Genomic DNA, 23,139 nt, shown 5'->3' with positions numbered 1-23,139 from the left:
TTAACTATTGGTCCAAGGCGCTCTTGAGGGGAAGCAGGATACACGGAGCACGCCTAGGAGTTCGCAGTGGGAGCAGGTCCGGCGTCGAACTGCTCGCTGCGCGCGTTCGACATCCCCTCCTTCATGTCTGGGACCCCAGTCGTCGTTCGCTCCTTCGCACACTCCGTCATTCTCGTCCGCGGTCGCCAAGTCGCCGCGCCCCCCGTCCTCTATAGAACCGTCACGGGAGCAAGTCCACACATCCGACGCTCACTGGTCGCCATCGCGTATAACCTCGTTTTCCTTCTCGTACGGACGCATTTTCTGTTCAAGCTTTCCCGCAGCCTGTTGCTCACATCAGACGGCAGCTGCGGAGGGCTGCCTCCTTCCGTCTCGCCACGCATGACACTCCCTCGCGCCGTACGCCGTGGTGATAGTCCCATTGTAGTGCTATCCCATCACTCCCCATCCATCCATCCGTTATGATAATCACACATCGTGTACATACCAAGCCTCCTTCCCTTCCCCTGTCATTTCCGGGTTCTTTTCCTTTTACTTCCCTTCCTACTGATGCTCCCATCTCATTAGTCCTCCTTCCCTCCACCTTGCTGGCCTCGATCTTTCCGGTCGTGGTCTGGCAGGGGCGAGCGGGACGGGAGAGGGCGCCGCGTCTGGTTGGGTGGTTGCTGGTTGCGGAGAGGAGGTCGGTCTGGGGTGTATAGGTCGGTGCTCGCCGCGGTATGTCTCGCTACTCGTTTCACTGGCGCTGCGTTGCGTCCTCCAGTCGGTCACCGTCTCAGCAGGCATCTTGTACCAGGCGCGTGTCCCTGCCGTATACCGTATGTGTCGTGATGAGTCGCTAGCTGGCGGTTCGTGTATGATGGATTGTATGCATGTGTGAATGTATGTGTTTGCTGTCAGGCAGCGCTCGTCACCCTTGTGCAGACGTGTGTCAAACCGGGTGTTTCGTTGTGACTGTTGGTGAGTGCTGTATCGGCGACTACTTATTTCACTGACGCAGGCACCCATGTCAGTCGATGTCATGGACTTTGCATGGACCGACGTGAGCGGGCCTTAGTGACAAGAAGTAAGATGCCGATTTTTATTTGATCCTCCAAACGTAGATGGCGGACAGTGTGCGAGTGATCATCATCCCGGTCGAGGCGCAATATCATTCAGGGAGATTTAGGCTACTAATGAGAAAATGACGAGAACTTCTAGTGTTCATTGCACGCGTTTCAAAGGCAATCCAGGGCCCGGGACGAATCAGCTCCAGCTATGCAGCAGGGTGTTTGAAGCTGGTAGCCTTGCGGACGGGATGATGGGATGGCAGAATCTGAGATGGCAGCTCGCAGATCTGGCGGGGTCGGCTGGCACGTGATGGCCGGGGAGCGAAAGGGGGCGTTGTGGTTGCTTGTCGAAGCAGCTACGCCCAAGCTTGGCCACCGACCGTCTCCCACAACGGTTTGTATCCGGCCTCCAGCCGCCCTCCCGCCACGACCCGCAAACCCAAGCCACGCGGCCCCTGGTATATGCCTGGCCGCTCTCGCAGCTCGAGGACGTGCTTTACCCGCTAGGGCACTGGTCGGAATCAAGGTACGTTCTTATTAGCCTTCCCAGGACCCCTATGAAATTCACGCTTTCATCTGTGGTTCAATTAACCTCTGGATGTTCCGCGTAGACGGAGGGCGTTCTTTTAGCATCGCCAAGCGAAGGTGACCCTTGCGCTCCGGGCGACAGACATGCCTGGAACGACTTCAGACCGCTCTTCGACGCACTCGCCGGCTTCCGTGGTGTCCACGCCCGCATGGGCTCCTCCACGCGCTCCGCTCCCTCCTCACCGTCTCGCGAAGCTCGCAAACGCCTTGGGCGTGCCTACGCCCTTACCCGCAGGGCATGCGTACACGGTCTCACTCAGCACACCGCCCTGGCCAAGCTCGTCAACATCCCCTTCATTCTCTGATCACTTCAGAAGATCCCCCACTCCGTCCGCAGCATCTGTACAAACCTATACATCCTCAGCCTCCTCTACCAAGTACCTCCTTCATGTCATCCCACCCACTCATTTGCCCCATGAATCTGACGCTGTGGACGACTCCGATCTTTTGCCCCCTCCTTCTGGTGCGTCCGGTTACCACACGCAGTTTCGCCGCGGCGTGCTCGTCCCCGTCTATTCCACGCTGGCAAGTCAGCTTGCAGCCATAGCGAAGGAGTACGCATTGCCCAGCACCGCAGGTCTCATCCTCTACCTTGTCCTCAGCTCCGACTCTTCGAAACCGGACGTCGAACTGGAGCTGGAGGAGCCTGGTCCTCGAATATCCGAGGACATCTGGAGGCATATATGGCACCGTGTCGTTAAGGCGGACAGAGAAGATTCCTTGTCCCCCGGACCACGACAACTGGGCTTGGGCATGGGTACTACTTCACCCGCATCGCCCTCGCTCATCCAAGAGGTCGCATCGACGTCTCTGCGACCGCTCATGTCGCCACGGAGGATAGAAGTACCGTCACCACAACTGCCCATGACGCCTTCGCCATCCACCGCGTCACAGTCCGTGTTCTCGTCGCAGTCCGAGCTGGAAACGCCGGAGTCAATGTCATCAGTATCTGCAGGTCCTGACGGCCCGCACGACGAGCTTCCTCTCCCCGGTCTCCGTTCGCCTGCGCTGATTCCCATCCTTGCGAAGGTCGAGTTTGACATCGATCGGCGGAAAGCGAGTTGGTATGAGCCTTGGGTGCGGAATCGAAGGGCTAGCCATGCGAAACGCTCAGAGTCGCGGAAGAAGAAAGGGTTGAGAGTGGATGGCGACGATGACAGTACAGATGCAGAGAGCAGGAGGGCACCGTATGACCTTACCATCGTCGAGCGGATGCACGATGGCCGTCCGGCCTTCCTTCGTGAACGGGATGCTCTGGCCGTAGAGGGCTATGCCCAGCTGGACGACACATCGGACATCGAGGACGCAAATACACGGGTCGGCGCACCAGGCGGCGACCCCCTCCTCGATGTCTTCGGGCCAGACGAGGATACCTGGGCAGACATGCAGGCGAAGCGCCAGCGACGCTCGGCCAACCCAAACGTCCTCGACCTCGCTCTAGACGGCTCAGCACTCTCGGCACTCCGGGACGACCTCGAGGACGACCGCGCGGCGTCGGACGACGAGGATGAAGTCACAGAGCTATGGAACTCGCGCTCCCGTCCTGCGCTCGTCGTGTCCATACCGTCACCGCCGTCTACGGGCAAGCGACGCTCGTCGCCTACCACTGCGGGCGCCGGCAAGCGCGCCCCACCCCCTCCTCTGACTCTTGTGCCTGCTAAGAACGATGGGCTTGTGGTGCAGGATAGCCCGAAGGAGGGGAGTAGCCCTGGAAGCGTGCGCCTTGCATACCTGGATGGTGATACGCCTCAGGAGGCAGAGAGCGATGTTCCGCCGCAGGTGGGCAGGAGGGTGCGGAGTCCAGACCAGGAGAAGCGCGATGGAGCGTTCTTTGAGGATCTCGACCTTGGTTTGACCGTTGAGGATGATGAGGTGAGTGCCAGGCGAGTCGTTGGCGTGATACCGATGCTGAGCGTTGAGCGTGCAGTTTGACGAAAATGACCCTAATGACCGGAGACGGAGTCAGTTCCTTATGAAGCAACAGCTTGACGAGCTCGAGAAGGTAGGCGCTATATGACTGAACGTTGAGCATTCATGGATTGACAACCAATGTACAGAACCTTGTCCAGCTGTCACCGAGACGACTGCAAACCGAGTCTTTCGAAGATTCTCCGACCCGAGGGCTGTACTCTGCTACACTCTCCCCGCCAAAATGGAACTCTCCATCACCATCAAGACTGAACCTCAGTACCACAAGGTGAGGAACTACACTGAATACCAAGATGATCAGACCTCCGACACCGTTACAGTGAACCGACAACAGCCCATGAAGGTGCTACATGGCCTGCCGTTCCGTACTCGGCTGCGAACACGACAGGTGTTTTCAATGCAGTTGAGAGCGCGTCTCCCGCGCAGGGAAAGGGACCTTCCCCTTCGCCTCCACGAATAGCATTCAACGGTGTCTCCACCGAACCGCCGAAAGGAACAGTCCTGCCTCGCTCGCGCTCTGGTACCATCTCGAACGAAAGCCTAGCGCGCCAGCGCGAGGAGGATGAGCTGTATCCCCCACTGATGCCCCCTGCGATGCTGACACCTGGTCTCAGCGCTGGTGGCGACTCGCCTGTTATCCCACTGTCGCCGGACCCATTTGGCAGATTCCCCTCCGAAGCTGAGGCCACACGCATCAACGAGGAGCGGGGGAACGATAAGTACCACGATGGTCCATCCAACGGCAGCTCGCGGCCGTCGCTCCCTAGGACGACTTCGTACGACCCGGAGGTCAGGGCATTGTCGCAGACGCCGTCGAGCCGGTTCTCGCTCGACTCCATCGCGTCGGAGGAAGAGAGCGAGAAGGGCACGAAGGGCGCGCCGCTGGTGAGCATGAAGAGCATCAAAAAGCTGTGGCGCAAGACGAACAGCAAGCTCTCGCTCTCGAGCGCCTCCGTACTCGAGTCCGGGCGGTCTTCGCCGAACGAGCAGGTATCCGGCAAGCGCATGTCGCGGACCTCGACGCGCTCGCCGCAGCTGTCCGACCAGATGGGCGACTCGCCGCCGAAGCTGAGGAAGCGCAAGTCGTCGATTCGGAGCATGCAGTTCATGGATGCCTCGCGCCAGCCCTCACCTGCGCTCCCCTTGGGCGCCGTGTCGGGCTCTTCTCCTTACCTTCCCCCGATATCGTCCTCCCCCTCGCCAAACACTTCACCACAACTGTCGGCCGCTGTGCCTGCTGCTATCTCGCCTGCAGACAGGAACGGCAGTGTACGCAAGTCCATCCTCAAGTCGTGGAAGTCGGCAAATGGGAGCCTGTCAGTGCAGAATACGCAGGCCGCGTCCTCGTCTTCGCAGAGCACGCCGCGCTCTAGCCAGGAACTGCTCAACAACGACGCCGGGATGAAGCGTCGTCGGCCGAGCGTTCTCGACGGGTCGATCGTCGCAGGCAGGCGAGGCTCTGTCCTATCCTCCGCCACCCTGGTAGATATCCCGCCGAGTCCTGCGCTGCCCGAGGAGTTTGCGCAGTCGCAGATGAAGAAGCGGATGAGCCAGTCGAACCTGCTCACTGGCGGCAACAACCGGCGCGCGTCGACGCGGCAGCGGCTGAGCCCGAGCATGTCGTCGATGTCGACGATGTCCTCGTCGCCGCCGCGGCAGAACGGGCGGCTCACGCCGGGCGACTCCCCGCCGAAGGGCGGCACGCTCTCGCGGCACTCGGGCGAGTCGATGGAGAGCCGGCCGAGCTTCGACGCGTCCCAGTTCGAGATGGTCTCGCCGAAGATGAACTCGTACAAGACGCTGTCGTACCCGTACCATGGGCTAGACCATGAGTGAGGACTGTGTCACGGTGCTAGGTTTAGACTTTGCTACGCTCTCGAATCCTCGGTGTCGCGCCTGTTGCTTCCTCCTTGCTTCTACTGCTGACTAGTGACGATTGTCGGCCGCGCTGGCTTGCCCTGACATTCGACTGCTCTGCGTCTCTGCTTCACCACGTAACCCCAACCTGACTACATCTTGTATAACCTCGCACCCCTTCGCTCTTCTTCGCATTGCATCTTACCTATCTATTCTCTAATCCATCGACTGGAAGCCTGCGTACTCATAAGCACCGACACAACCCGCCGGGCACCCGCCTTCGACGTCGACGTTTGCACGCAGTCATATTGTTATTCTACATAGATCCACTGTCTCCTCCTTCCCAGTAAGTAGTGTGTAATACATACCCGCCGGGTGCGGGGCGGCTCCGCGCCGCGGCACAGACCAAATCAGCCATGCGTGCCAGTATTTTCACCCTTGAGCAAGTTATCCGCACGAACAACGGGAGGGAAATCAGAAGGTGTGCTCCGTCGAGTCTTTGCCAACAGCAGACGTGCTGGACGACCCGGCGGAAAGCGTCGTGAGGATGCGGTCGATGTAGTTCGCACCGCTCCACTTCTGGTGGGTGAGCACGTCGCAGCCGAGCGCCTTCTCCTTGCGCTGCACGAGCTCGACGTACGCGAGCATCCCGTCCGCCGAGTAGCGCTCCGCAAGCTCGGCCGTCGCGGTGGCGTTGAGGTGCAGGCCCGCGAGGGAGATGAGTTGGAGGACGAAGCTGGGTGCGAGGTGGGTGAGTGCGTTGATTGAGGGGGATGGAGGACGGGTGGACTTACCCTTCCTTGCCGAGGTCCCAGACGAAGTTCTTGAGGGCTTCGTCTGAGAAGCCCTGTGCGGACCAGTTGAAGCTCGGGCTCAGGTTATACACGAACCATCTACGTGGTCGACGTCAGCGCCCCTTGCTCGCATAGCATGCGCTAGGTAGGTTAACACGCACTTGCCAGGGAACTGCTCGCGGATCCGGCGCGCAAACCCGCGCGCCTGCTCGAGGTCGGGCTGCTTCGTCTCGAGCCACATCATGTCCGCGTAGGGCGCGAACGCGAGCTCGCGCTTGATCGCCGCCTCGATGCCGCCCGTGAAGTGGTAGTAGCCTTCGCGCGTCTTGGGCACTGGGAATGCATGTCAAGTCAGGAAGAGACATGGACGTGGGAGGGGTGCACGCACGGTCCCAGTCGAAGAAGACGGGCTCGCCGAGGATGTCCTTAGCGATGTCGCGCGCGTCCGCGTTCGACTTGCCATCCACCGCGGCCCTGTATCCTCGGAGGGCGCCCTCTTTGTCCTGGATGCTGCTCCGCTGAACAGCCTGCTCGACAGCTAGACGAGCCTCTCAGTTGGCTACACTCGAACAAGCCGCGAGACACCGCACCCTCGTCGAACGTGACCAGCTTGTTCCGCTCCAACCACTCGCTCTCGATCCTGCCCACTTCCGCTGCGCCCGCCCCTCGCGCCTCCGCCTCCTCGACGGCCTCCGCGAGCGCGCGGCGCTCGCCCCTGCTCTCCGCGGCGACGCCGAGGATGTGCGGGTGGTCGCGCACGTCGACGGTGCTCGAGATGAGCCGGGCGGACTCCGCGTCTGTGCGCGCGATGAGGAGCATCGGGTGCTGGAGGAGGTCGAGCTGGAAGCGCGCCGCGACGAGCCGCGAGATGTGTGTGGACGTCGGGACGAGCACTTTGCCCCCGAGGTGCCCGCACTTCTTGCCCCCGACGAGTTGGTCTTCGAAGTGGATCGCGGAGGCGCCCTACGGGGGACGGGTGGTTAGGAGGCAAGGGTAGGAGGAATGAGGAGACGAGACGCACCGCTTCGGCGAAGAGCTTCGTGAGCTTCAGGACGGTTGACTGGCCCCCGTGCCTATGGGATATAGTGTCAATATCATTTTTCGAAGCACACCGTACTGCAGACGTCAATACAACCCGGATGTTAAAGTCGTTTGCAAAGCGGTTGCCGTTTCGCATCTCTCAGCATACGGGTGGGCCTGCCATGGAGGGTCAAACAAGATGCTCGTCGCGTGCATGCGACAACCATTTTGCAAACGACTAACAAGGCACAAGCCTGGCGCCGCCCGCTGTGCGGACGGCAGGTCGCAAGTCACAGCCGTCCCCTCCGCCGGCGCCGATGCTGTCGTTGGGCGCTGAGGGCGGCGGGGACAACGACGGGCGGTGGGTCATAGGGAAACCCACCCCCGCCACTGTGCCTGGTCATGTAGTTCTGTCACACCATACCCCCATCCGGGTTGTAGTGCCGTCTACAGTACAGAGGATATTATGTCGTACCCCATGTCTGCATCTGCGATAATAGGTCGAAGGTAGTCAACGTAAGGTGTCTTCGCCCGTGCCTCCGCACCAATTTGTATGCGCTCATCGTAGTGCTTGCGGTCATGGTGCAGCTGAGCACGGAATATCCGCTCGACCTGGTTAGGCACTGTCGTATACGGGTAGTCCCTACAGACAGCTGGCATTCAGCACAGTGACCCTGTACACACAGCCCAGCGACGCACCCCAAATCCGGGCCAACTTCGTTGCTGCCAGTGGTCAGCAAGCTGCTGCACGCCCACCCGCTCACATACACGACCTCCTGCCACCTCGCCATCTGGGTCATCTGCACGGGGTCCACCGCGCCCATCGTATGCACCGGCCTCCCCTCCTTGCTCCTCTCCCCGAACAGCCGCCACAGCTTGTCCGCAGTGAGCGCAGACGGGAGCGGGAGCGGCGGGAGCGAGCCCTGCTTGGAGGCGACGTCCGCGGCGGAGTACGGCCGCTTGAGGCCTGCGAAGCGGGGGAGCGCGAAGAACGCCTCGACGGCGGCGACGCGCGCTGCGAAGGCGCCGCCCTCGCTGTGTGGCGAGGGGGCGGACAGCGGGAGGGCCGGGAGGTCGCTGTAGCCGAAGCTGCTCATCGCGCGGGCGGGCAGCGAGCGCGGGAGGTGCAGGGCCGCACGCGCTCCGTGTAGTACGCCCGACATTGCCGAGAGGTGTTTGGGCGGCGGGCGGGCGGCGGGGGTGGTTATATGCGCGGTGCTTGGACTTGGTCGGTGCGAGGATCGACGGCCGAGCGCAGGTGGCTGAGGGCCCGGTAGTGGGCCTGTTCCGGTTGTCCCGGGCCGGCTATGCACACTCTCGATCGGGCGGGGCCCCGCATTGTAGTGTGGCCCGCTCCTGACAACAGCCATCGTCCACTCAGCCCATTGTATTGCAGTGTGTATGACATGGAAACGCACCATAGCACGCATGAGACTGCGTCGGAGCAGACGGACGACGCTCTCTTTGAGACGGACAGGTGATTACTGAGCATCGCAGTCAGGTCCAGTTGCCGAGCAACAGCTTGAAGCCCGAGGTTCCGGTCCGTTGGTTGCTTCTCACAAGTAGATTGGCTGAGTTACTAGGGCTGCTCAATCAGAGATCTTGCCGCCCGTTTGTTCGTTCGCCAGGCACCTGTGCCGTACACGTATGACAGTCGTCTCAGATCCGAACAGATTCACGACTGATCCAGCCACTGCCTACCGAAAGTTACCTAAGTTAGCGTGCTAGTAGGGTTCTCTGAATGGCGCAGATGGGTTTATTCAGTGACCTGGCGGTGGTGGTACGGACCCAGGCGACGCAATGTGAAGAACACGCTCCTTGTCGACTGCACGACGCGCGCGAGCGGTGGATGAATGAATACCTGACTGCACTGACAAGATCGCAGTGCCACCCAGGTCCCAGACCCGGTCCTGGCATGCGTTCTGAGGAGCCCTGGACTAAACAGACATTTTGCTGCGCTACATACAATACAGTTTCACAACTCATCACTACTACAATACACAAACAGTTACTTTGCCTCACACAACATGCCGCTTCCCCGCTCAACTCTCGAGCTTACCCAACAACCAGCTGCTCCCCAGGATCATGCCCAGGAACAACGGCGCGTGCACCCAGCGCGCCTCCTGCGTCGGCGCCGCCATGAAGCAGAACTGCGCCTGCTGCGCGGCGAAGAACAGCGCGATCCACGTCAGCCGGCCCTTGTTCGTCAGCCAGCCCGTCTGCGTGACCTTCGGCGCGAAGCGCGTGTAGAACCAGAGGCTCGCGAGGAAGAGCGCGTTCTCCGCGAGGAAGTCGACGACTGGGGAGTCGAACCAGCCCGCGCCCGCCGCGACGTCGTCGTGCGGGGTGATCTTGACGTCTGTTGAAAAGAAGCGTCAGAAATTGGTTAGTAGCGCAAGAGGGACACGCGTACCTTTCCGGTGCACGGGCAGCTCCAACAAGAAATGGCTCAGCCCCGTCGCAGTGATCACCGCAAAGTCCGTCAGCGACACCCGCGCACCCGGGCTGAGCAGCTTGTACCCGAACGCGACGGCCGCGCCTGCGACGCCCATGCCGACGAGCGAGTGGCTGTACGGGTAGTCGTTCGTGTACGGGAAGCAGCCCGAGCGCGCGACGATCGCGGGGTCAAGGTTGAACGACTCGAGGCCCGCGAAGTTGAGCAGGAAGAAGAGGGCGTCTGCGGCGCTGCTCGCGAGCGCGAGCACGGAGAGGGGGATGCCTGGGGCGAAGGGCTTCGCGATGAATGCTGCGAGGAGGGGGCGTTAGCGGTTGTGAGGGATTGCGAGGCGGTGGGTGGCGGACGTACCGGAGGCGTAATGTCCAACCCACATGCTGAGTTTCTGCTACTTTCAGGAGGTCGTCAAAGGTCGGCTCGTTATGTCGTCGCGCAGTCAAACAATGGCAGACCCAAATGGGCACGAGCGAGCGTATATACCCTGCCGCGCACGCCGTGGAGAGCCCGAGCCGACCTCCATGACACTGACACGGTGGATGACGCCATGACGCCATCCACGACGCGCCACGAGAGGGCTGCTGGACGGCCTGGAGGCCAGTCTCCGGCGCATGGTCAGTCAGCAGGCGGATCCGGAGGGGTGGATGGAGCGGTGTTCGCCAGTGGCCGTCGGCTGATATCATCCCCTCAGCCTAAGGAGGAGTGCCTAAAGGAAGACATCCAGCGAAGGCGAAGTTGTTGCAGCACTCCGTTCGAACCACACCCATGTACACGCCAAGCTGAACATCGAGGAGAGTGCTGTAAGCAAGCAGGCGATCAACTGGCGGGCGTATGTACTTAATGCGACATCGGCCGATCCGTTTCCGATCGCCTCAGATCCAATCGCGCGCACCCCTGCGCACCCGTCCCCGACACAACAATCTCAGTCATCGCATCTGAAAATCTACCAGGCCTCACTGGCACTCGGCCGAGAAAACGATTACATTGATTGCTTCACCCAGACCGACTCTTTTACTCTGTGTGAACAACGGCATCGCCGATAGATAAAGAATAACGGGACTAGTGTAGGGTTAAGTAGGGCGATACGAGAGACATGACAAGAACAAACGGAATGAGGCGGAAACACAGGGACGCGGGGCTTGCTACAGAACATCGGGAGACGACTTACTATGCTACGTAGAATGCAGTTAAGGATGCAAGAATATTACTAGTATGGACAGGTGCGCAGATTACGATGCAGAACGTCCTGGGCATACAGTAATACTACAGTGACTGATAATAACTTTCTGGCAGAGGACAACACCATCAGCACCCACCAACGCGCGACGTAACAGGAGCGACTCACAATGTACTTCCGCTCAGTGCACGACATGGTGATGGAAGCTCAACAGCAACAGCGCGTCCTCCACCTTCACGCCCGTCTCCACCTTCACCTGCGCGCGCTTCAGCTCGCCCGCCTTCTGCACGCGCACGCGCACGCCAACCTCGAGCGGCGGCGGCGGCGGCGAGCTCTCCGGGCTCGGCGTCAACGCCTCCTGCATGTCCTCCTCGCTGCCCATGTGCGAGTCCCCGTCCGCGTACGTGTCCGGGTCCGAGCTCGAGCTGTGCTCGTTCGCCGACGCGGGCCGCCGCCGCATCGCCCGCGCGTACGTATACAGCTGGCGCAGGTTCTCCTCGCTCGGCGGCTGCACGGGCGACGGCGGCGTGTAGCGCGCCTCGTACCGCGGCGCGGCGAACTCCTCGCGGACGTCTTCGAGCGAGTACGGCGGCGGGGGCTGGCTGGGGTGGAGCGCGTGCATGAGGGGCGACGACACTGAGGAGGACACACCGGTCGAGTGCATCGGCGTTGCCGAGCGGGACTGGTACGTCGCGAGGCTGACATCGTCCGCGTCGACGTCCATCAGCTCGTCTTGCTCGTCCTGGTCAATCTCGCCCTCCTCGAGCAGCCCGTCTTGCTGCAGGCCCGCCGCGCGTTTCCGCGCGGTCTGGCGGAGGTTGCGGAACCAGTTCGTCACCTTCCCGACATCCATGCCGATCGCGAGCGCGAGCGCACTCCGCTCCTCAATGCTCGGCGTGGAGGTTCGCCGGAAGACCTTCTTGAGAGCCTCGAGTTGGTGCGGCTCCGGCCGCGTGCGCCGGGGGCGCTGAGATTTCTCCTGCAATCCACTCTGACCGTGGAGACGGTCAGATGGCATGCGATACGGCGAAACACGCGGGGAAGACGGGCGAGAGTATGATCGACTCGAGCCATGGCTCAGATCATGACCGCGGCTCAATGGCGCTGCACTGGATGACCGGCGAGCACGAGGGGGCGGGGCAGAGATCGAGTGTTGCGGGGGCAGCGGGAGAGCGAGCGAGGGGTGTCCGGTCGCAGGCGGGACTGATAATGACAACGATGGGTGCGCCGCGCTCGCTGCAGGAGGGAACGGCGAGAACATACGCGGTTTCGACGACGAGGCGGCATGCGCGGCGACCGCCGCTGCATGTGCGTCTTCCTCGTCTTTGCGCTTCTTCGCGATGCTGCGTTGGTTCTGGAACCAGTTCGTGACTGATTGATAACGCCTAGGAAGGAAATCACATCAGGACCTTGTTTTGGATCGGGGCCTGATCGCGAACAAAGGGATAGACGCCCATAATGCATCATGCCCAGAGGGCATCGCGAAGGCAATGCTTGATAGACACATTTGTACGGACCAGGTGTCATAGCAAACGAAATAGACGTTATCGAAACTCACATGCCGATTTTGTGACCGAGCTCTTCTCGCTCCTCTTTGGCAGGGTGCGGGTTGACATCGTAGACCTTGCGTAGCTCCTCTGTTTGCACCGCAGAGGGACGCGAGCGAGCTTTGGGGCGTGAGCTCTGCTCGGGGGCATCAAGGTGGTCATGATGAGGATTGCCCGCGTAGAAGAGTTGCTGTTGAGTGGGCGGTAATCGGTGCATGTACTCGTCGTCGTCGTAGTCACTGTACTCGGATTGCCGGGGAGGCGGTGGGCCGAGGCCGAGGCCTGGTCGAGTAGATACGGATGCAATGAGAGCTGAGATCGGCGGGAGCTCCACCGAGTTGCTATTGCTGCTCTTCTTGGCTGACGCCCCGGTGGTTGCACTCGAGCCAGCGCCTGCGGTTGGGCCTGAGGTCGTCGCCGGGGCGCCTTTATGACGCTTCTTGCACGAAGCACGTTTGTTTTGGAACCAGGAGTTGACGGTCTTTGTCTCCCTGAGTGGTCGTGAGCATGGGGAGGGAAGGAGCGGCGGCGTATGCAGGGGCGACGACAACAACAAAGACAACGGAAAGAACGCTCACATTCCAAGACGCTCTGCGAGCGATGTGCGCTCCTCCAACGATGGGTGCTCGTTTTTGTCGTAGAGCTCGTTGAGTGCAGCGAGTTGGAAGGCAGAATGCCGGTGTCGGGGTTTCTTAGGCTGGTCCATGGTATCTTGCGCGGCGGGGTTTTGCTTTCTCGACTTTGGCTCTGCCGGTCGTTGTTGGCGGTGTTGTTCTGGAGTGGTGGGGGACGGGAGGTCGTCCCTGGCCCATGCAGGGGGTGGAGGGAGCATGGAGGACGGCGGGAGGAGGTAGCGGAGATGGGGACAGTGACAAAGCGTGCGCTATAGGGGGGCAGTTCGGCTCTTTAAGCAGGAAAATTAAGCAGGTGGACACTTATGCAGCTGTCCGAGAAGAGCCAAGTGTCCCACGGTGCATTCAAATTATGGCATCACTCCCTCTCCGGCCACGGCCGCACTCAGTCTCTCTTCCGCCCGGCTCGTCTTCCGCATACCCGGCCACCCCGCCCTCCCCGCCGCCGCCGTCGCCGACCCAGCGCACGCACGGCGTCGGGCGTTGAGGGCGAGGAAGGCGATGGCAGGCGATGGCTGCTACAGCTGTGAAGCGGTGCCTGTGTGTTCATCCATGACCAGGATGCCTCGCAACCCGCCACGTGCGCGTGATTGGCTTGACCGTATGGGCGCCTGTGACGGTGGTTGGTGCTGTCATCTGCAACTGCTGCGACAGAACGCTGCCCGTATCATGCCACTCTATATCCTATCCCACCCTTCCTCTGCGCCGTGTCGTCCACCCGCCGCGCTGCCCACCTGCCATGCTCTCTGCGTTCTGGCTGATCTGTGCCCGAGTACATCCTCAACGCTGTGCCGCCTCCACGGCCTAGAAAGCCGCCGAACGTGAACAATATCTGATCTGATAGATGATCTTATTCATTCTCGATGACGTCCGCCATTTGGGCTTCTTCTACAGTGCACTTCAAACCATCTCCAGTCAACCAGACTGATCCAACGTTAACGCACTGACCGATGTGTGGTACCTGCTGAGAAGCAGTGCGATCATTCTGTTCGAAGCGCCCGCATATGCTTTTGTCGTCCGAGACCCAGGTCTCACAGCTCCAGTGCGTTTAAACATACCCAGGCTAGCTCCTTGCGTACCGGCCATCCGCTCTAGCCGCCCACGTCCACCACCAATTGTCCGATGCCGTAACGCACACTGCTGCGCCTCGTCTCGTCTGCATTCATAATCCTTGTCGGACCACCAGGACGAGACAAAGCTGCGCGGGTCACACATGTGTCAGGCAGAGACAGGTCCGGATAGTCGCAGAATGTAAGGTACGTCTACTGTACAGAGGCTTCATTGTCCCACAGATAAATTTGACTCCCAGATACCATGTAACTCTCCGTGGCATGAGAACCTCCGAGGCCGAGGACGATCACATCGAGACGTCCTCTTGCTCTTCCCCGATATTCTTGATCCACGCCCCTATCGCACCGCTGTGTATACGTACAGACACACTCAGCAATGCATCCGGGGCTCATATCAAGCAGCAACACTCACAGGAAGCCCTCATGCCGAAGAAACATTGCGCGCTTAGTGCCTTTGCTCCAGAACCTGATAGCGTACGACAATGTGCTGATAGTCGCCGCATGGCCTGTACCCGCGGACCATCAGCCAGTCAGATGGTCAGCGCGATCGTCAGAGGTGGGGCAATGAAGCGTACCCCGGATGTAGAAGCCCCCAAAGTATATGCGGTCGAGGTTGTACTTCTCCGCGTTCATGTAGCTGTGTGTCACAGGATGCGGATTTCAGCAATGGGAGATAGTAGATATGAACGGCCAGCTGACGCACGCTATCTGCCCGATGTTGTTCGATACCGCGTACAGCAGGCTCTTCGAGATGTCCTCGGGTGTAAAGGTGCCCTTCTGCCCGCGGTTCTTGAACACCTTACCAAACGAGCTCGCAATCATCGTCGACTTCAGCCCGAGCTTGCTATAGTCCGACCCGTAGATATCCCCGACCAGCATGTCCACCTTGGAGTTGTCGCCTTTTTCGGAGAGCTCGAGGATCTCTGCGGAAGGGAAACAATGAGGACGATCACGCGGGAACGCAGATCCTGACGTGCACACGCACCGTCGAACGTCGTCGCCGGCGTCAACAGGCTCAAAAGCCCCCACAGCGTGCCGCCCCCCAGACTCGTCCCGCTCACCCGCTCGTACTTGCCGTCCTCGTCCACCTTGATGATCGACACGCCCGAGCCGATATTCACCAGCAGGCACGGCAGCTGCGGCGTCGGGTCCTGCACGAACGTCACCGCGTACTTGGGCGGGTTCGGGCTCGGCCGCTCGAGGTTTCCGCCAGGGTGGGACACCGCCTCGATGAGCTCGTCCGAGAAGTAGTACACCTCGTCCGGGATGAGCGTGATGAACTTGAGCCCCTCGATCAGACACTCCATCTCGTCCTCCCGCCGCACCTCGACGCACAACTCCTGCCCGAACAGCTCGTAGAACCTGTGCGCCCCGCCGCCTGTCGCCATGATCTTCACGGACCGGCGCATGTCGTCGATCGGCACGCCGTTGAGCGCGGCGCTGTGCTCGATGAGCCCCTGAATGAACTCGACACATACGTCGATGTGTTCCGTCTCGAACCGCTCAAAATTCAGCTGCCCGCCCGGGAAATGCTGCACAGATGCTCGCCGGAGGAGCGAGCCCTGCAGGAAGCGGTGGTCGAGGTAGGAGTATTCCGGCGTGGCCGAGCTTGCACTTGCATGGCCGTTCTCGAGCACCGCCGGTGTGAGCGCGCCGTTGAGTTTCGCGCTGTGCTTCGCATTCGAGGTGGGCGAACCGGAGACGGGGGTATCTCGTGGTGGTGAGGATGAGATAGGGGAGGAGAGGTCGCTCGCGGCGCTCGAGCTCGAGCCCCACGTAGCCGCTACTGATGGCGACCTTGGTGGTTCTGGGGAGCGGGTGAAATAGACTACTTTCGCGAGCGAGCCGCCAATCTAAAGCGGTAGCAGTCAGCACGAGAGTGAATGAGCCGAAGAGCCATATAAGGACGCACGTCGACCGCTATGTGCGACACGGGCTCGATGTAATTTGGAAGGTAGATGCCGCGACTGTCTCGGGTCTAGCACCCAATCAGCATGACGAAATGCGGACGACGAATGAGCAGCGCACATCGGGTGATTCCTCGTCCAGGATGACCGCCCCGCGGGTGTCGACCTGGATCGCCTTCGCGCCTGGCAACGCTGGCCCGGACATCCTCCTCGCACCGGTGTACTGCAGCAACAATTCGGAGACTCCTGACTGGCCAGGGCGGAACGCGAGTCAACGGTCGGCGATTGCGCCGTTCTGATCAGACCCGTCGCCGCTATAAGGGGCGTATGCGGGGCGGCGGTTGGGGTAAATCCGAAAAGTGCGACAGATGTGCGCCTGCCCGGTCGTACGACTGCACGGTGTCCAGGAGTCAAGCAGCACGGCGCTGGCGCAGTGTCTGCGGGGCTTCCAGCAGCTTCCCGGTAGCGAGAGCAGTGAAAGACACGGGCCATCGTGTGCTTTTGTGAAGGAACGGTGGAACGACAGGCGACGGCAGAGCCACGGGCCCGACAACGCCAAAATCAACAGCTTTCTCACTCGCCCCGCATCGAGACTCAAAAGACCGCCCTCCTGTGGGACACGGCTGTCGTTTACCTCCTCCACCTCTCATGCACAAATAGATACTGGGAATTTACGACAAACGTCCGATACAAATCCAACAACGCAAAAAGGCCTCGTCTACACCACCCGGCGACTCAACCACCGATAGCCGTGAGCACCAGTCCGCAAGCCTGCTGCTGCTCTGCGCGGACGGCCAGCTCTAGCGTGACACCCTGCGTCTTCGAGTAGGTCATCCGGCACCGCACGAGCACCTTTCCGCCTCCGCCTGGGATCAAGCCGGACAATTGCAGCGTATGCACAGTCGGGTTTTGAGGCTCCTCCGTGCCGCCCAGCGGCTGCACGTTGAGAATCTCGATGATAGAGTCGCATGCAGCTGCCACAGACGTGAGATACGCGTACACCCCACACTGAGAACCGACGTACCTTTCATGGACTCCATCGCAGATAGCGCGAAGGTTTCTGTCGCGGTCTCCCCATCGCGCATACGGTCCCACTCCGACGAGAAAGTCGCGTAGCTGGGAATGATGTAGTCGCCCGCAGCAAGCTCGGTCTCCTCCAGCTGGTACTCGTCTTCGTAGCCTTCCTCCTCGGGCTCGCCCGTCGACGGGTCCACCTCCTTGCTGACGAACTTGAGCACGCATTGGAATGAGGCGAGCGTGTATTCTTCTGGGCTGTCGCGCGTGAATGAGACGTAGACAGTCCCGGGAGATGTGGCTTGCGATAATGTCGGCAAAGGAATGATGAAGTCTTCTGTGAGTCCCGAGTCTGTCTGCGGTTGCATCACGACGGAAGCCTGCTCCAGAACCGTGTCTGGGATCGTATTCGACACATTGAACTAGCCGGGATACACTCAGCCGAAGCTATACGCCGGGGAAAGAAGTATATGCGAACCTGGAATACGATATGTTCCTTGAATATGTGCTTGACACATGATACCTGATACTCGGTCTCTGCCTCCGTAAGCTGGGAAGGCTTCGAGCTGCTGTTGAGCACAGGACCATAGTCTGCGAACTCCGGAACATCGGCGAGCTGCTGTGCGTATGCAGACTGCGTCTCCGCAGCCGTCTGAGGCGGGGGAGTTGCGGCCTTCGATGTCGAGGGGACGCCAATGGTCTCCAGACTACTGGGACCTTAATGAAGTGTGTCAACACAGACCACCCAGCGTGACTGCTGTACACATGACTCACGAGCTACCTCCTTCGAAGCCTGCTCCTTGCTGATTTTGGGTACTGAAGATGCATCGAAGGGCTTGTCCAGAGATTCGGAATCACTGATGTATGATACCAGCTTGGACTCGAGAGCGGCCAAGGAGAAGATCGACTCTACATCGTCCTGTGAGCCCTCAGCCACCGAGCGGAGATAACGAGGCATTACCTTCTTTTACGTATGTAGTGACCAACGGTGGATCCTCATATACCTTCAAGTAAAGTGCGGCACGATCTCGGACCTCGTCGTCCACATCATCCAGACACCTGCAGTAACAAATGAGGGTCGGAATGGATGCAGGGGTGCTTTCCACTTACCGGTTGAGAAGGACTCTGACACTGCTAGCCAGCTTCTCATCCAAACCGTTGAGACCGAACTTGGCCAGGCTCGACACTGCTGCAGCGCGTACGGTAGCATTCTCGAGCACCACACGGTTGTAGATAAACCGGATATACTTCGTCGGCTGCGGCGCCTGCGGGCCCTCTGCACCAAGCAGGTGCAGGATCCGCACGGAAAGCTTCGTGAACTCACAGTCCTCGATGAATTCACAGAGATGCGCGAGCGCTTGCTCCTTGCAGTCCCCGATGAACTTGATCATGTCGAACATGGCCTCGACGACGGCGCGCTTGAAGTCGTAGCCTCCCTCGTCACGGAGCACACCAGACAGGAAGGCGAGCATAGACGCGTGCTTGGATGGGAATTTGAGGCAGAGCGAGCGGATGGCGTCGACGATGATGACCTTGAACTCATCGCTGATTTCACTCATGAAGCCTGTAATCTGCTTCATGAGGCGATCTACCGAAGCCTCGTTGCCGGTCTGCGCGACGGTTCAGCATGTAGATGGTCCTCGCTAGTAGACAATGTCGCACCTTCAGCAGCGTCGTGATGGCGTAGGTCGCAACACTGCGGTTTTGGTCTGAAATGAGGTTCTCCAAGTCCATGTTGCAAGCAGCCACGCTCTGGGGATGGTTCACAGCCAGCGCCGCCAACGTCCGAGTCGCAGCAAACTTCAGTGTAGACTTGGGCGACGAGAGGAAGAGCTGTAGTACTGCAAGATACTGGTGAGCGATATCCCTATGAAGGCGACGTTCGAAGCACACCTGCGATAGACCTTGTAAGCTGCTGAGCGGTGACGCCCTTCATCTCACAGATGGCACGAGCAGCTTCGAGGTTGACCATGTCGCTCTTGTGCCGCAACCAGCCCTCCAGCAGGTCAAACATTTGCCTCTGCATGCTACACAAGACGTGCTCAGTATGCCAGGAGCTAACTTCCTGACAGCACTCACTTGGGATCCTCTTCCATGATCTTAGCCGCATAACGGATGAGCATGCACAGAGCCATAGGATTCTTGAGTGTAGTACCCGCGCCTGACTTGCCTCCACCAAGTTGCTGGATCATCTTCGTGACTGCCATACGATCCTGCTGGCGGATCAAGTAGAGTAGCCCTAGCGCGTGGTACTGCGTGATGTTGCTGGTCGAAGGCACAGGCGAATAACCGTTCGTAGGTTGCGAGGACGAGCCTCCCCAGCCAAGGTAGCCACCACCAGAGTTTCCTGCAAAGAACGAACTGGAAGACTTGCCGCTGACCGCCTCCTGCGCCTCGTTGACCCACCGCTTGACGACGTCCTTCGCGTTAGGGAACAGGTGGTATGCGGAGACGAGCGCGGCAGATGAGATGGAGGGATTCTTGTCGACTATCGCTGCCTTGAAGAACCGTTCCACACCTTGCGCCATAGATGGCTGGGTTTACAGTCAGTCGTCCGGCCGATGTATGCAAACCGGGAACGTTGGGACGCACATCGATAATACGGCATAGTGCACGAATCGCGTTTGGTCTGTAGATGACCTCCGAGTTGGGCTGCATATCCTTCATAATACTGCTCGTCACCATGATCACGTCCTCCGCCGTGCCGGCGAGCTCCTTGATCGCGAGGTACACCATCTGCCGCAGTGCACTCTGCGCAGACATAGCGTGTTTAGTTCAAAGACTACCTTGCCATCGGCGCCACTCACGTCCTTGTGTTGGAAGAGCTTCGTCGTCCCAAAGAACAGCGTCGTCGCCTCCTGCGTCCCAAAAGTCTCCCCGACATATAGCAAGAATACGATGCGGGTAAGGAGTGCCCTACATCTTCGCGGGCTTATGGGGGAGTCGTTGAAGACGCGTGCTTCCTGGATAACAGTGGTCTTGTTGTTGTAGTAGGTGCTCAGACCACTTTCCTCGTCCTTCTTGGAGACCAGAGACATGACGGCAGCGAGAGCAGGATATTGTACGCACTCCGGACACGCGACGTGGTCACCAAGATGCAGCGAGCGAGGTTAAGTTATTACATGATTATAATGTCTGCTTAAATTTACCTAACATCAGGCCGACTAGCTCAGTTGGTTAGAGCGTGGTGCTAATAATAATTGATAATTATGTTACGCCAAGGTCGTCGGTTCGACCCCGGCGTTGGCCATGAGTTTTGTTCCATAATATTTTACACGTTCTCCTTCCCCTTGAGTCCCTCCCGGCCATTCAGTCAGTCCTGCTGAGCTGCAGTACCTTTGGATGATTCTGTTTTGCACACAGAACACCCCTCGAACCACGCTTCAGGCTTGCAGAATGCACACCTCACATGGGGCCCAAGCCCCATCACATCGACCGAATAATTGGTTTTCCGACAGTCGACATTAAAAGGGCTCTCAATGTACTGGCAAACGAGCGGCAAGACAGAATCGTAGATTCAATCCAGTATGAAAACAGTGATGCAAGTCGTAAATGTGCAAGTCCAAAATGCGGGAGAAGTCCGTACAGTCCGTGCTCGTCCATTACTAACCATGGTATACCGAGTACTAAAAGCAACCCACTCTGTCCATGGAACCAAAGAAGACGTCGTACTACCGTTACACCATCTCTTTAGAGGACGAAAGCGCCAGCAATGGCAGCAATACCGGCAACGGCGAGGGAGCCGAGGCTAGCATCGAAGCGGGCTGCACCGTTGAAGGTGCCGCTGCCCGAGGTCTGGGCGGCGCCGGCTGCAGAGGTCGAGGAGCTCGACCCGATAGAGCTGGATCCAGTAGACGAAGCAGGGGACGTAGAGGATGCCGCCGAGGAGGCACCGGACGAGCTGGCTGACGCAGAGCTAAAGCACACGGAGTCAGACGACGTTATGCAAGGCGGAATGAGAACGCTACTAACGAGGCAGAGGTGCTACCTGAGGCAGACGATGATGCCGGCGGAGCAGCAATCGAGAACTCGCCACTCTGCGCGTAGACCTGGTTGATGTTCCTGCACATACAGTCAGCCTCATGCCCAGCCCATACATGGAGCAGGACCAAGTACTCACGAAATGTTGACAAATTGCACGTAATAACCGCCCCCGACATCGACGGAGGGCATCCCAAAGGCGAAGAAGTCGCTGCTGGAAGGAATGTTGTTGCCGACGGCGTACGAGTTGTGGAAAATGTCCGGGTTTCTCAGCTCGACCGAGAACGTCTCAGGGTCACCAGCAGAGTTGACCCAGCTGATGTTGGCGGGCGCGCTGCTCTGCCAGTCCGTCGGGGTCTCCACGACAAGCGCCGATGCGAAGGGCACGAGGACGACGAGGGCGCTGTTGGCCGATCGGTCAGACCGAACCTCGCGGGGGTGATGGAGACAATACGGACCTGATTGCGGCGAACATACTGGACGAGAGTCGTAGGAGTACTTTTGGAGAGACGGCGGGGGCGAGGGGCGAATAAGGGGAACGCAGCGAACGTTGCACGGGGCAGCGGGTTGCCTGCCCACGGTTTTATGGCCGGCGTCACGCGGCGCCTCCCGCCTGGTCGAACCTTCGAGCTCGCGTCAGCCGCCGAGCAAATCAGGAATCCTGCCCATCAGGCCAGCCGAACTGCCTCGAAGCCATGCGCTATTTCGGACGTGCCTTCTCGGCGCGGGGAACCTCCCCCGCCAGCCGCGCCCAGGGCTGCCTCGATTACCCGCGCCGTGCTCTACTCTACGTACATTCGACACTCGTCCGTGCTACGGCCAGAGACATCCAGCAGGAGGGCGGGCATACTGTGCTGCTGATCGCACGCGCACGCTCAGAAATAACCCCGGCAACATTTATCGCCTGGCGGCGTCCGCTTCTCAGCTCAGCTGCCATCCCATGCCACGCCAGAAGACACACCGCACAGGGCCTCGCGGTCCGTCGCAAATAAATCGTATCAGCCTCCCTTGTCTAGTAGATCTTCCTCGCAAGAAGCGTCAGATCTATCCCGGGGCTGCACTTGGGAAACAGACGCACCTCGTCGAATGGCCGTGTGTCAGCAAAGCAGCTCTCCCATACCTCGTTGACTGCTCGCTCCGCTGTCGCCTCATCCGGACATGCAGGGTTCGCACGCACAGAGAGGATGGCACGGCGACGCACACACGCCTATCGGGGACCGGGTCACTCTGTGTCCTCTGCAACGAGCGTCCGTGAAGTCAAGCTCACCTGATGCTGCTTCGAGAACGCGACGAACCCGCGCCGGAGCTCACGGCTGAACCTGCAATCACCTCCAAGACTGCTCGCGCGAATCTGCGCCGTCGCCCCGGTGAGCAGGCGTGCGGAAGCAGCGTGGGGGGAGACGTATTGCAGTACATACCTCGCTACAGGCGTGATGTCTCAAGTTTCTCCAGTCGACATTGAACTTCGCATGATCGTACATGTGAACGAGTTCGTGCACCAAGGTGTCCTCCATGTGTTTCTTGTTGAAGAACCTGCCCTGGCACATTATTACGGCGCCCGCGTCTGGGTGGAAGCCGCCTGCGCGCGTGTAGTCGCAGGGTACGCAGAGGACGTCTTTCTCTGACACAGCAGCCCCGGAGAGTCTGAGGTGCTTCAGCATGAAGACGACTGCTGGGCCTAGGGTTCGCACATCGGTAGAATAAGATACATGCATATGCGAGTTAGGAGAGCCAACTGACTGTAGTTCATGAGGTACCTCTTCCACCTCTCACACGTCCGCCATTGGTGTCGCTCAAGCTCTGCTGTGCGCTCCTCAGCTGTGACACCCATGCCAGTGATCACACCAAATGTGAGTCGCCATTGCTCAAAGGTAGACTGGTCGTCGCTGGAAGGGCCCGCCTGAGGCGTAGTGTTGTCGGCGGAGTCGGGCATACGGAGTGCTGGTCGCTGGTGGCAGGCACGAAAACGGAATGCGCGCCCACGTGAGGCGCGTCTCGGCTTCCGCCCCGATCGCATCTGTCGTGCCCTGACGCGACCATGTCCGCCTTGGCGCCGTCACCCGTCCATCCCAGAACATGCCCGGCGCCTTGCAACACGCACAGCTTTAAGTCTGCTCAAACA

The 23,139-nt window shown here is 59.7% G+C and overlaps 9 protein-coding genes and 1 non-coding gene across 10 annotated transcripts; 2 read left to right on the top strand and 8 right to left on the bottom strand.

The window, feature by feature from the left end:
* Nucleotides 1-504: 504 nt before the first annotated feature.
* C8Q71DRAFT_597521 (uncharacterized protein) lies at nt 505-1,292 on the bottom strand. The gene has a single exon (XM_047919600.1). The coding sequence runs from the start codon at nt 1,021-1,023 to the stop codon at nt 544-546; it is 480 nt and encodes a 159-aa protein (XP_047779514.1). The 5' UTR covers nt 1,024-1,292; the 3' UTR covers nt 505-543.
* Nucleotides 1,293-1,301: 9 nt separating this feature from the next.
* On the top strand, nt 1,302-5,571 carry C8Q71DRAFT_597478 (uncharacterized protein). Its single transcript, XM_047919599.1, has 5 exons — nt 1,302-1,575; nt 1,661-3,509; nt 3,565-3,639; nt 3,695-3,834; nt 3,887-5,571. The coding sequence occupies exons 2-5, from the start codon at nt 1,722-1,724 to the stop codon at nt 5,400-5,402; spliced, it is 3,519 nt and encodes a 1,172-aa protein (XP_047779513.1). The 5' UTR covers nt 1,302-1,575; nt 1,661-1,721; the 3' UTR covers nt 5,403-5,571.
* A 326-nt stretch (nt 5,572-5,897) lies between these two features.
* On the bottom strand, nt 5,898-8,400 carry C8Q71DRAFT_707579 (isocitrate lyase; the record flags this gene model as incomplete). Its single annotated transcript, XM_047920570.1, has 8 exons — nt 5,898-6,159; nt 6,218-6,316; nt 6,379-6,550; nt 6,606-6,755; nt 6,808-7,180; nt 7,239-7,290; nt 7,713-7,880; nt 7,937-8,400. The coding sequence occupies 8 exons, from the start codon at nt 8,398-8,400 to the stop codon at nt 5,898-5,900; spliced, it is 1,740 nt and encodes a 579-aa protein (XP_047779512.1).
* A 767-nt stretch (nt 8,401-9,167) lies between these two features.
* On the bottom strand, nt 9,168-10,490 carry C8Q71DRAFT_809565 (uncharacterized protein). Its single transcript, XM_047926038.1, has 3 exons — nt 10,044-10,490; nt 9,651-9,983; nt 9,168-9,596 (listed from the first exon to the last, which is right to left on the bottom strand). The coding sequence occupies exons 1-3, from the start codon at nt 10,066-10,068 to the stop codon at nt 9,280-9,282; spliced, it is 675 nt and encodes a 224-aa protein (XP_047779511.1). The 5' UTR covers nt 10,069-10,490; the 3' UTR covers nt 9,168-9,279.
* Nucleotides 10,491-10,633: 143 nt separating this feature from the next.
* C8Q71DRAFT_757793 (uncharacterized protein) lies at nt 10,634-13,313 on the bottom strand. Its single transcript, XM_047923708.1, has 4 exons — nt 12,992-13,313; nt 12,425-12,904; nt 11,035-12,251; nt 10,634-10,975 (listed from the first exon to the last, which is right to left on the bottom strand). Exons 1-3 carry the CDS (start codon nt 13,243-13,245, stop codon nt 11,048-11,050), a joined length of 1,938 nt encoding a protein of 645 aa, XP_047779510.1. The 5' UTR covers nt 13,246-13,313; the 3' UTR covers nt 10,634-10,975; nt 11,035-11,047.
* A 1,089-nt stretch (nt 13,314-14,402) lies between these two features.
* C8Q71DRAFT_707329 (fumble) lies at nt 14,403-16,227 on the bottom strand (the record flags this gene model as incomplete). The annotated part of the gene is made up of 7 exons (XM_047920555.1): nt 14,403-14,463; nt 14,528-14,621; nt 14,691-14,752; nt 14,819-15,038; nt 15,101-15,968; nt 16,028-16,093; nt 16,144-16,227. The coding sequence occupies 7 exons, from the start codon at nt 16,225-16,227 to the stop codon at nt 14,403-14,405; spliced, it is 1,455 nt and encodes a 484-aa protein (XP_047779509.1).
* Nucleotides 16,228-16,588: 361 nt separating this feature from the next.
* On the bottom strand, nt 16,589-20,131 carry C8Q71DRAFT_597359 (coatomer subunit gamma). Its single transcript, XM_047919598.1, has 11 exons — nt 19,844-20,131; nt 19,629-19,787; nt 19,116-19,570; nt 18,930-19,063; nt 18,699-18,877; nt 18,147-18,646; nt 17,998-18,095; nt 17,811-17,945; nt 17,515-17,753; nt 17,047-17,458; nt 16,589-16,996 (listed from the first exon to the last, which is right to left on the bottom strand). Exons 1-11 carry the CDS (start codon nt 20,072-20,074, stop codon nt 16,758-16,760), a joined length of 2,781 nt encoding a protein of 926 aa, XP_047779508.1. The 5' UTR covers nt 20,075-20,131; the 3' UTR covers nt 16,589-16,757.
* Nucleotides 20,132-20,194: 63 nt separating this feature from the next.
* C8Q71DRAFT_t71 lies at nt 20,195-20,286 on the top strand. The gene has a single exon. It is a non-coding gene; the product is annotated as a tRNA-Ile (tRNA).
* Nucleotides 20,287-20,467: 181 nt separating this feature from the next.
* Nucleotides 20,468-21,565, bottom strand: C8Q71DRAFT_757783 (uncharacterized protein). The gene is made up of 4 exons (XM_047923707.1): nt 21,476-21,565; nt 21,157-21,420; nt 21,009-21,098; nt 20,468-20,952 (listed from the first exon to the last, which is right to left on the bottom strand). Exons 1-4 carry the CDS (start codon nt 21,490-21,492, stop codon nt 20,727-20,729), a joined length of 597 nt encoding a protein of 198 aa, XP_047779507.1. The 5' UTR covers nt 21,493-21,565; the 3' UTR covers nt 20,468-20,726.
* C8Q71DRAFT_757778 (peptidase M76 family-domain-containing protein) lies at nt 21,566-23,090 on the bottom strand. Its single transcript, XM_047923706.1, has 5 exons — nt 22,758-23,090; nt 22,436-22,695; nt 22,285-22,368; nt 22,096-22,224; nt 21,566-22,038 (listed from the first exon to the last, which is right to left on the bottom strand). Exons 1-5 carry the CDS (start codon nt 23,032-23,034, stop codon nt 22,030-22,032), a joined length of 759 nt encoding a protein of 252 aa, XP_047779506.1. The 5' UTR covers nt 23,035-23,090; the 3' UTR covers nt 21,566-22,029.
* Nucleotides 23,091-23,139: the final 49 nt, after the last annotated feature.

This window comes from Rhodofomes roseus, assembly GCF_022264815.1.
Source record: "Rhodofomes roseus strain CIRM-BRFM 1785 chromosome Unknown C8Q71scaffold_9, whole genome shotgun sequence".
Taxonomy (NCBI): Eukaryota; Fungi; Basidiomycota; class Agaricomycetes; order Polyporales; family Fomitopsidaceae; genus Rhodofomes; species Rhodofomes roseus.
The sequence above is the reverse complement of the archived record's forward strand: the minus strand, read 5'-3'. Positions and strand labels throughout refer to the sequence as shown.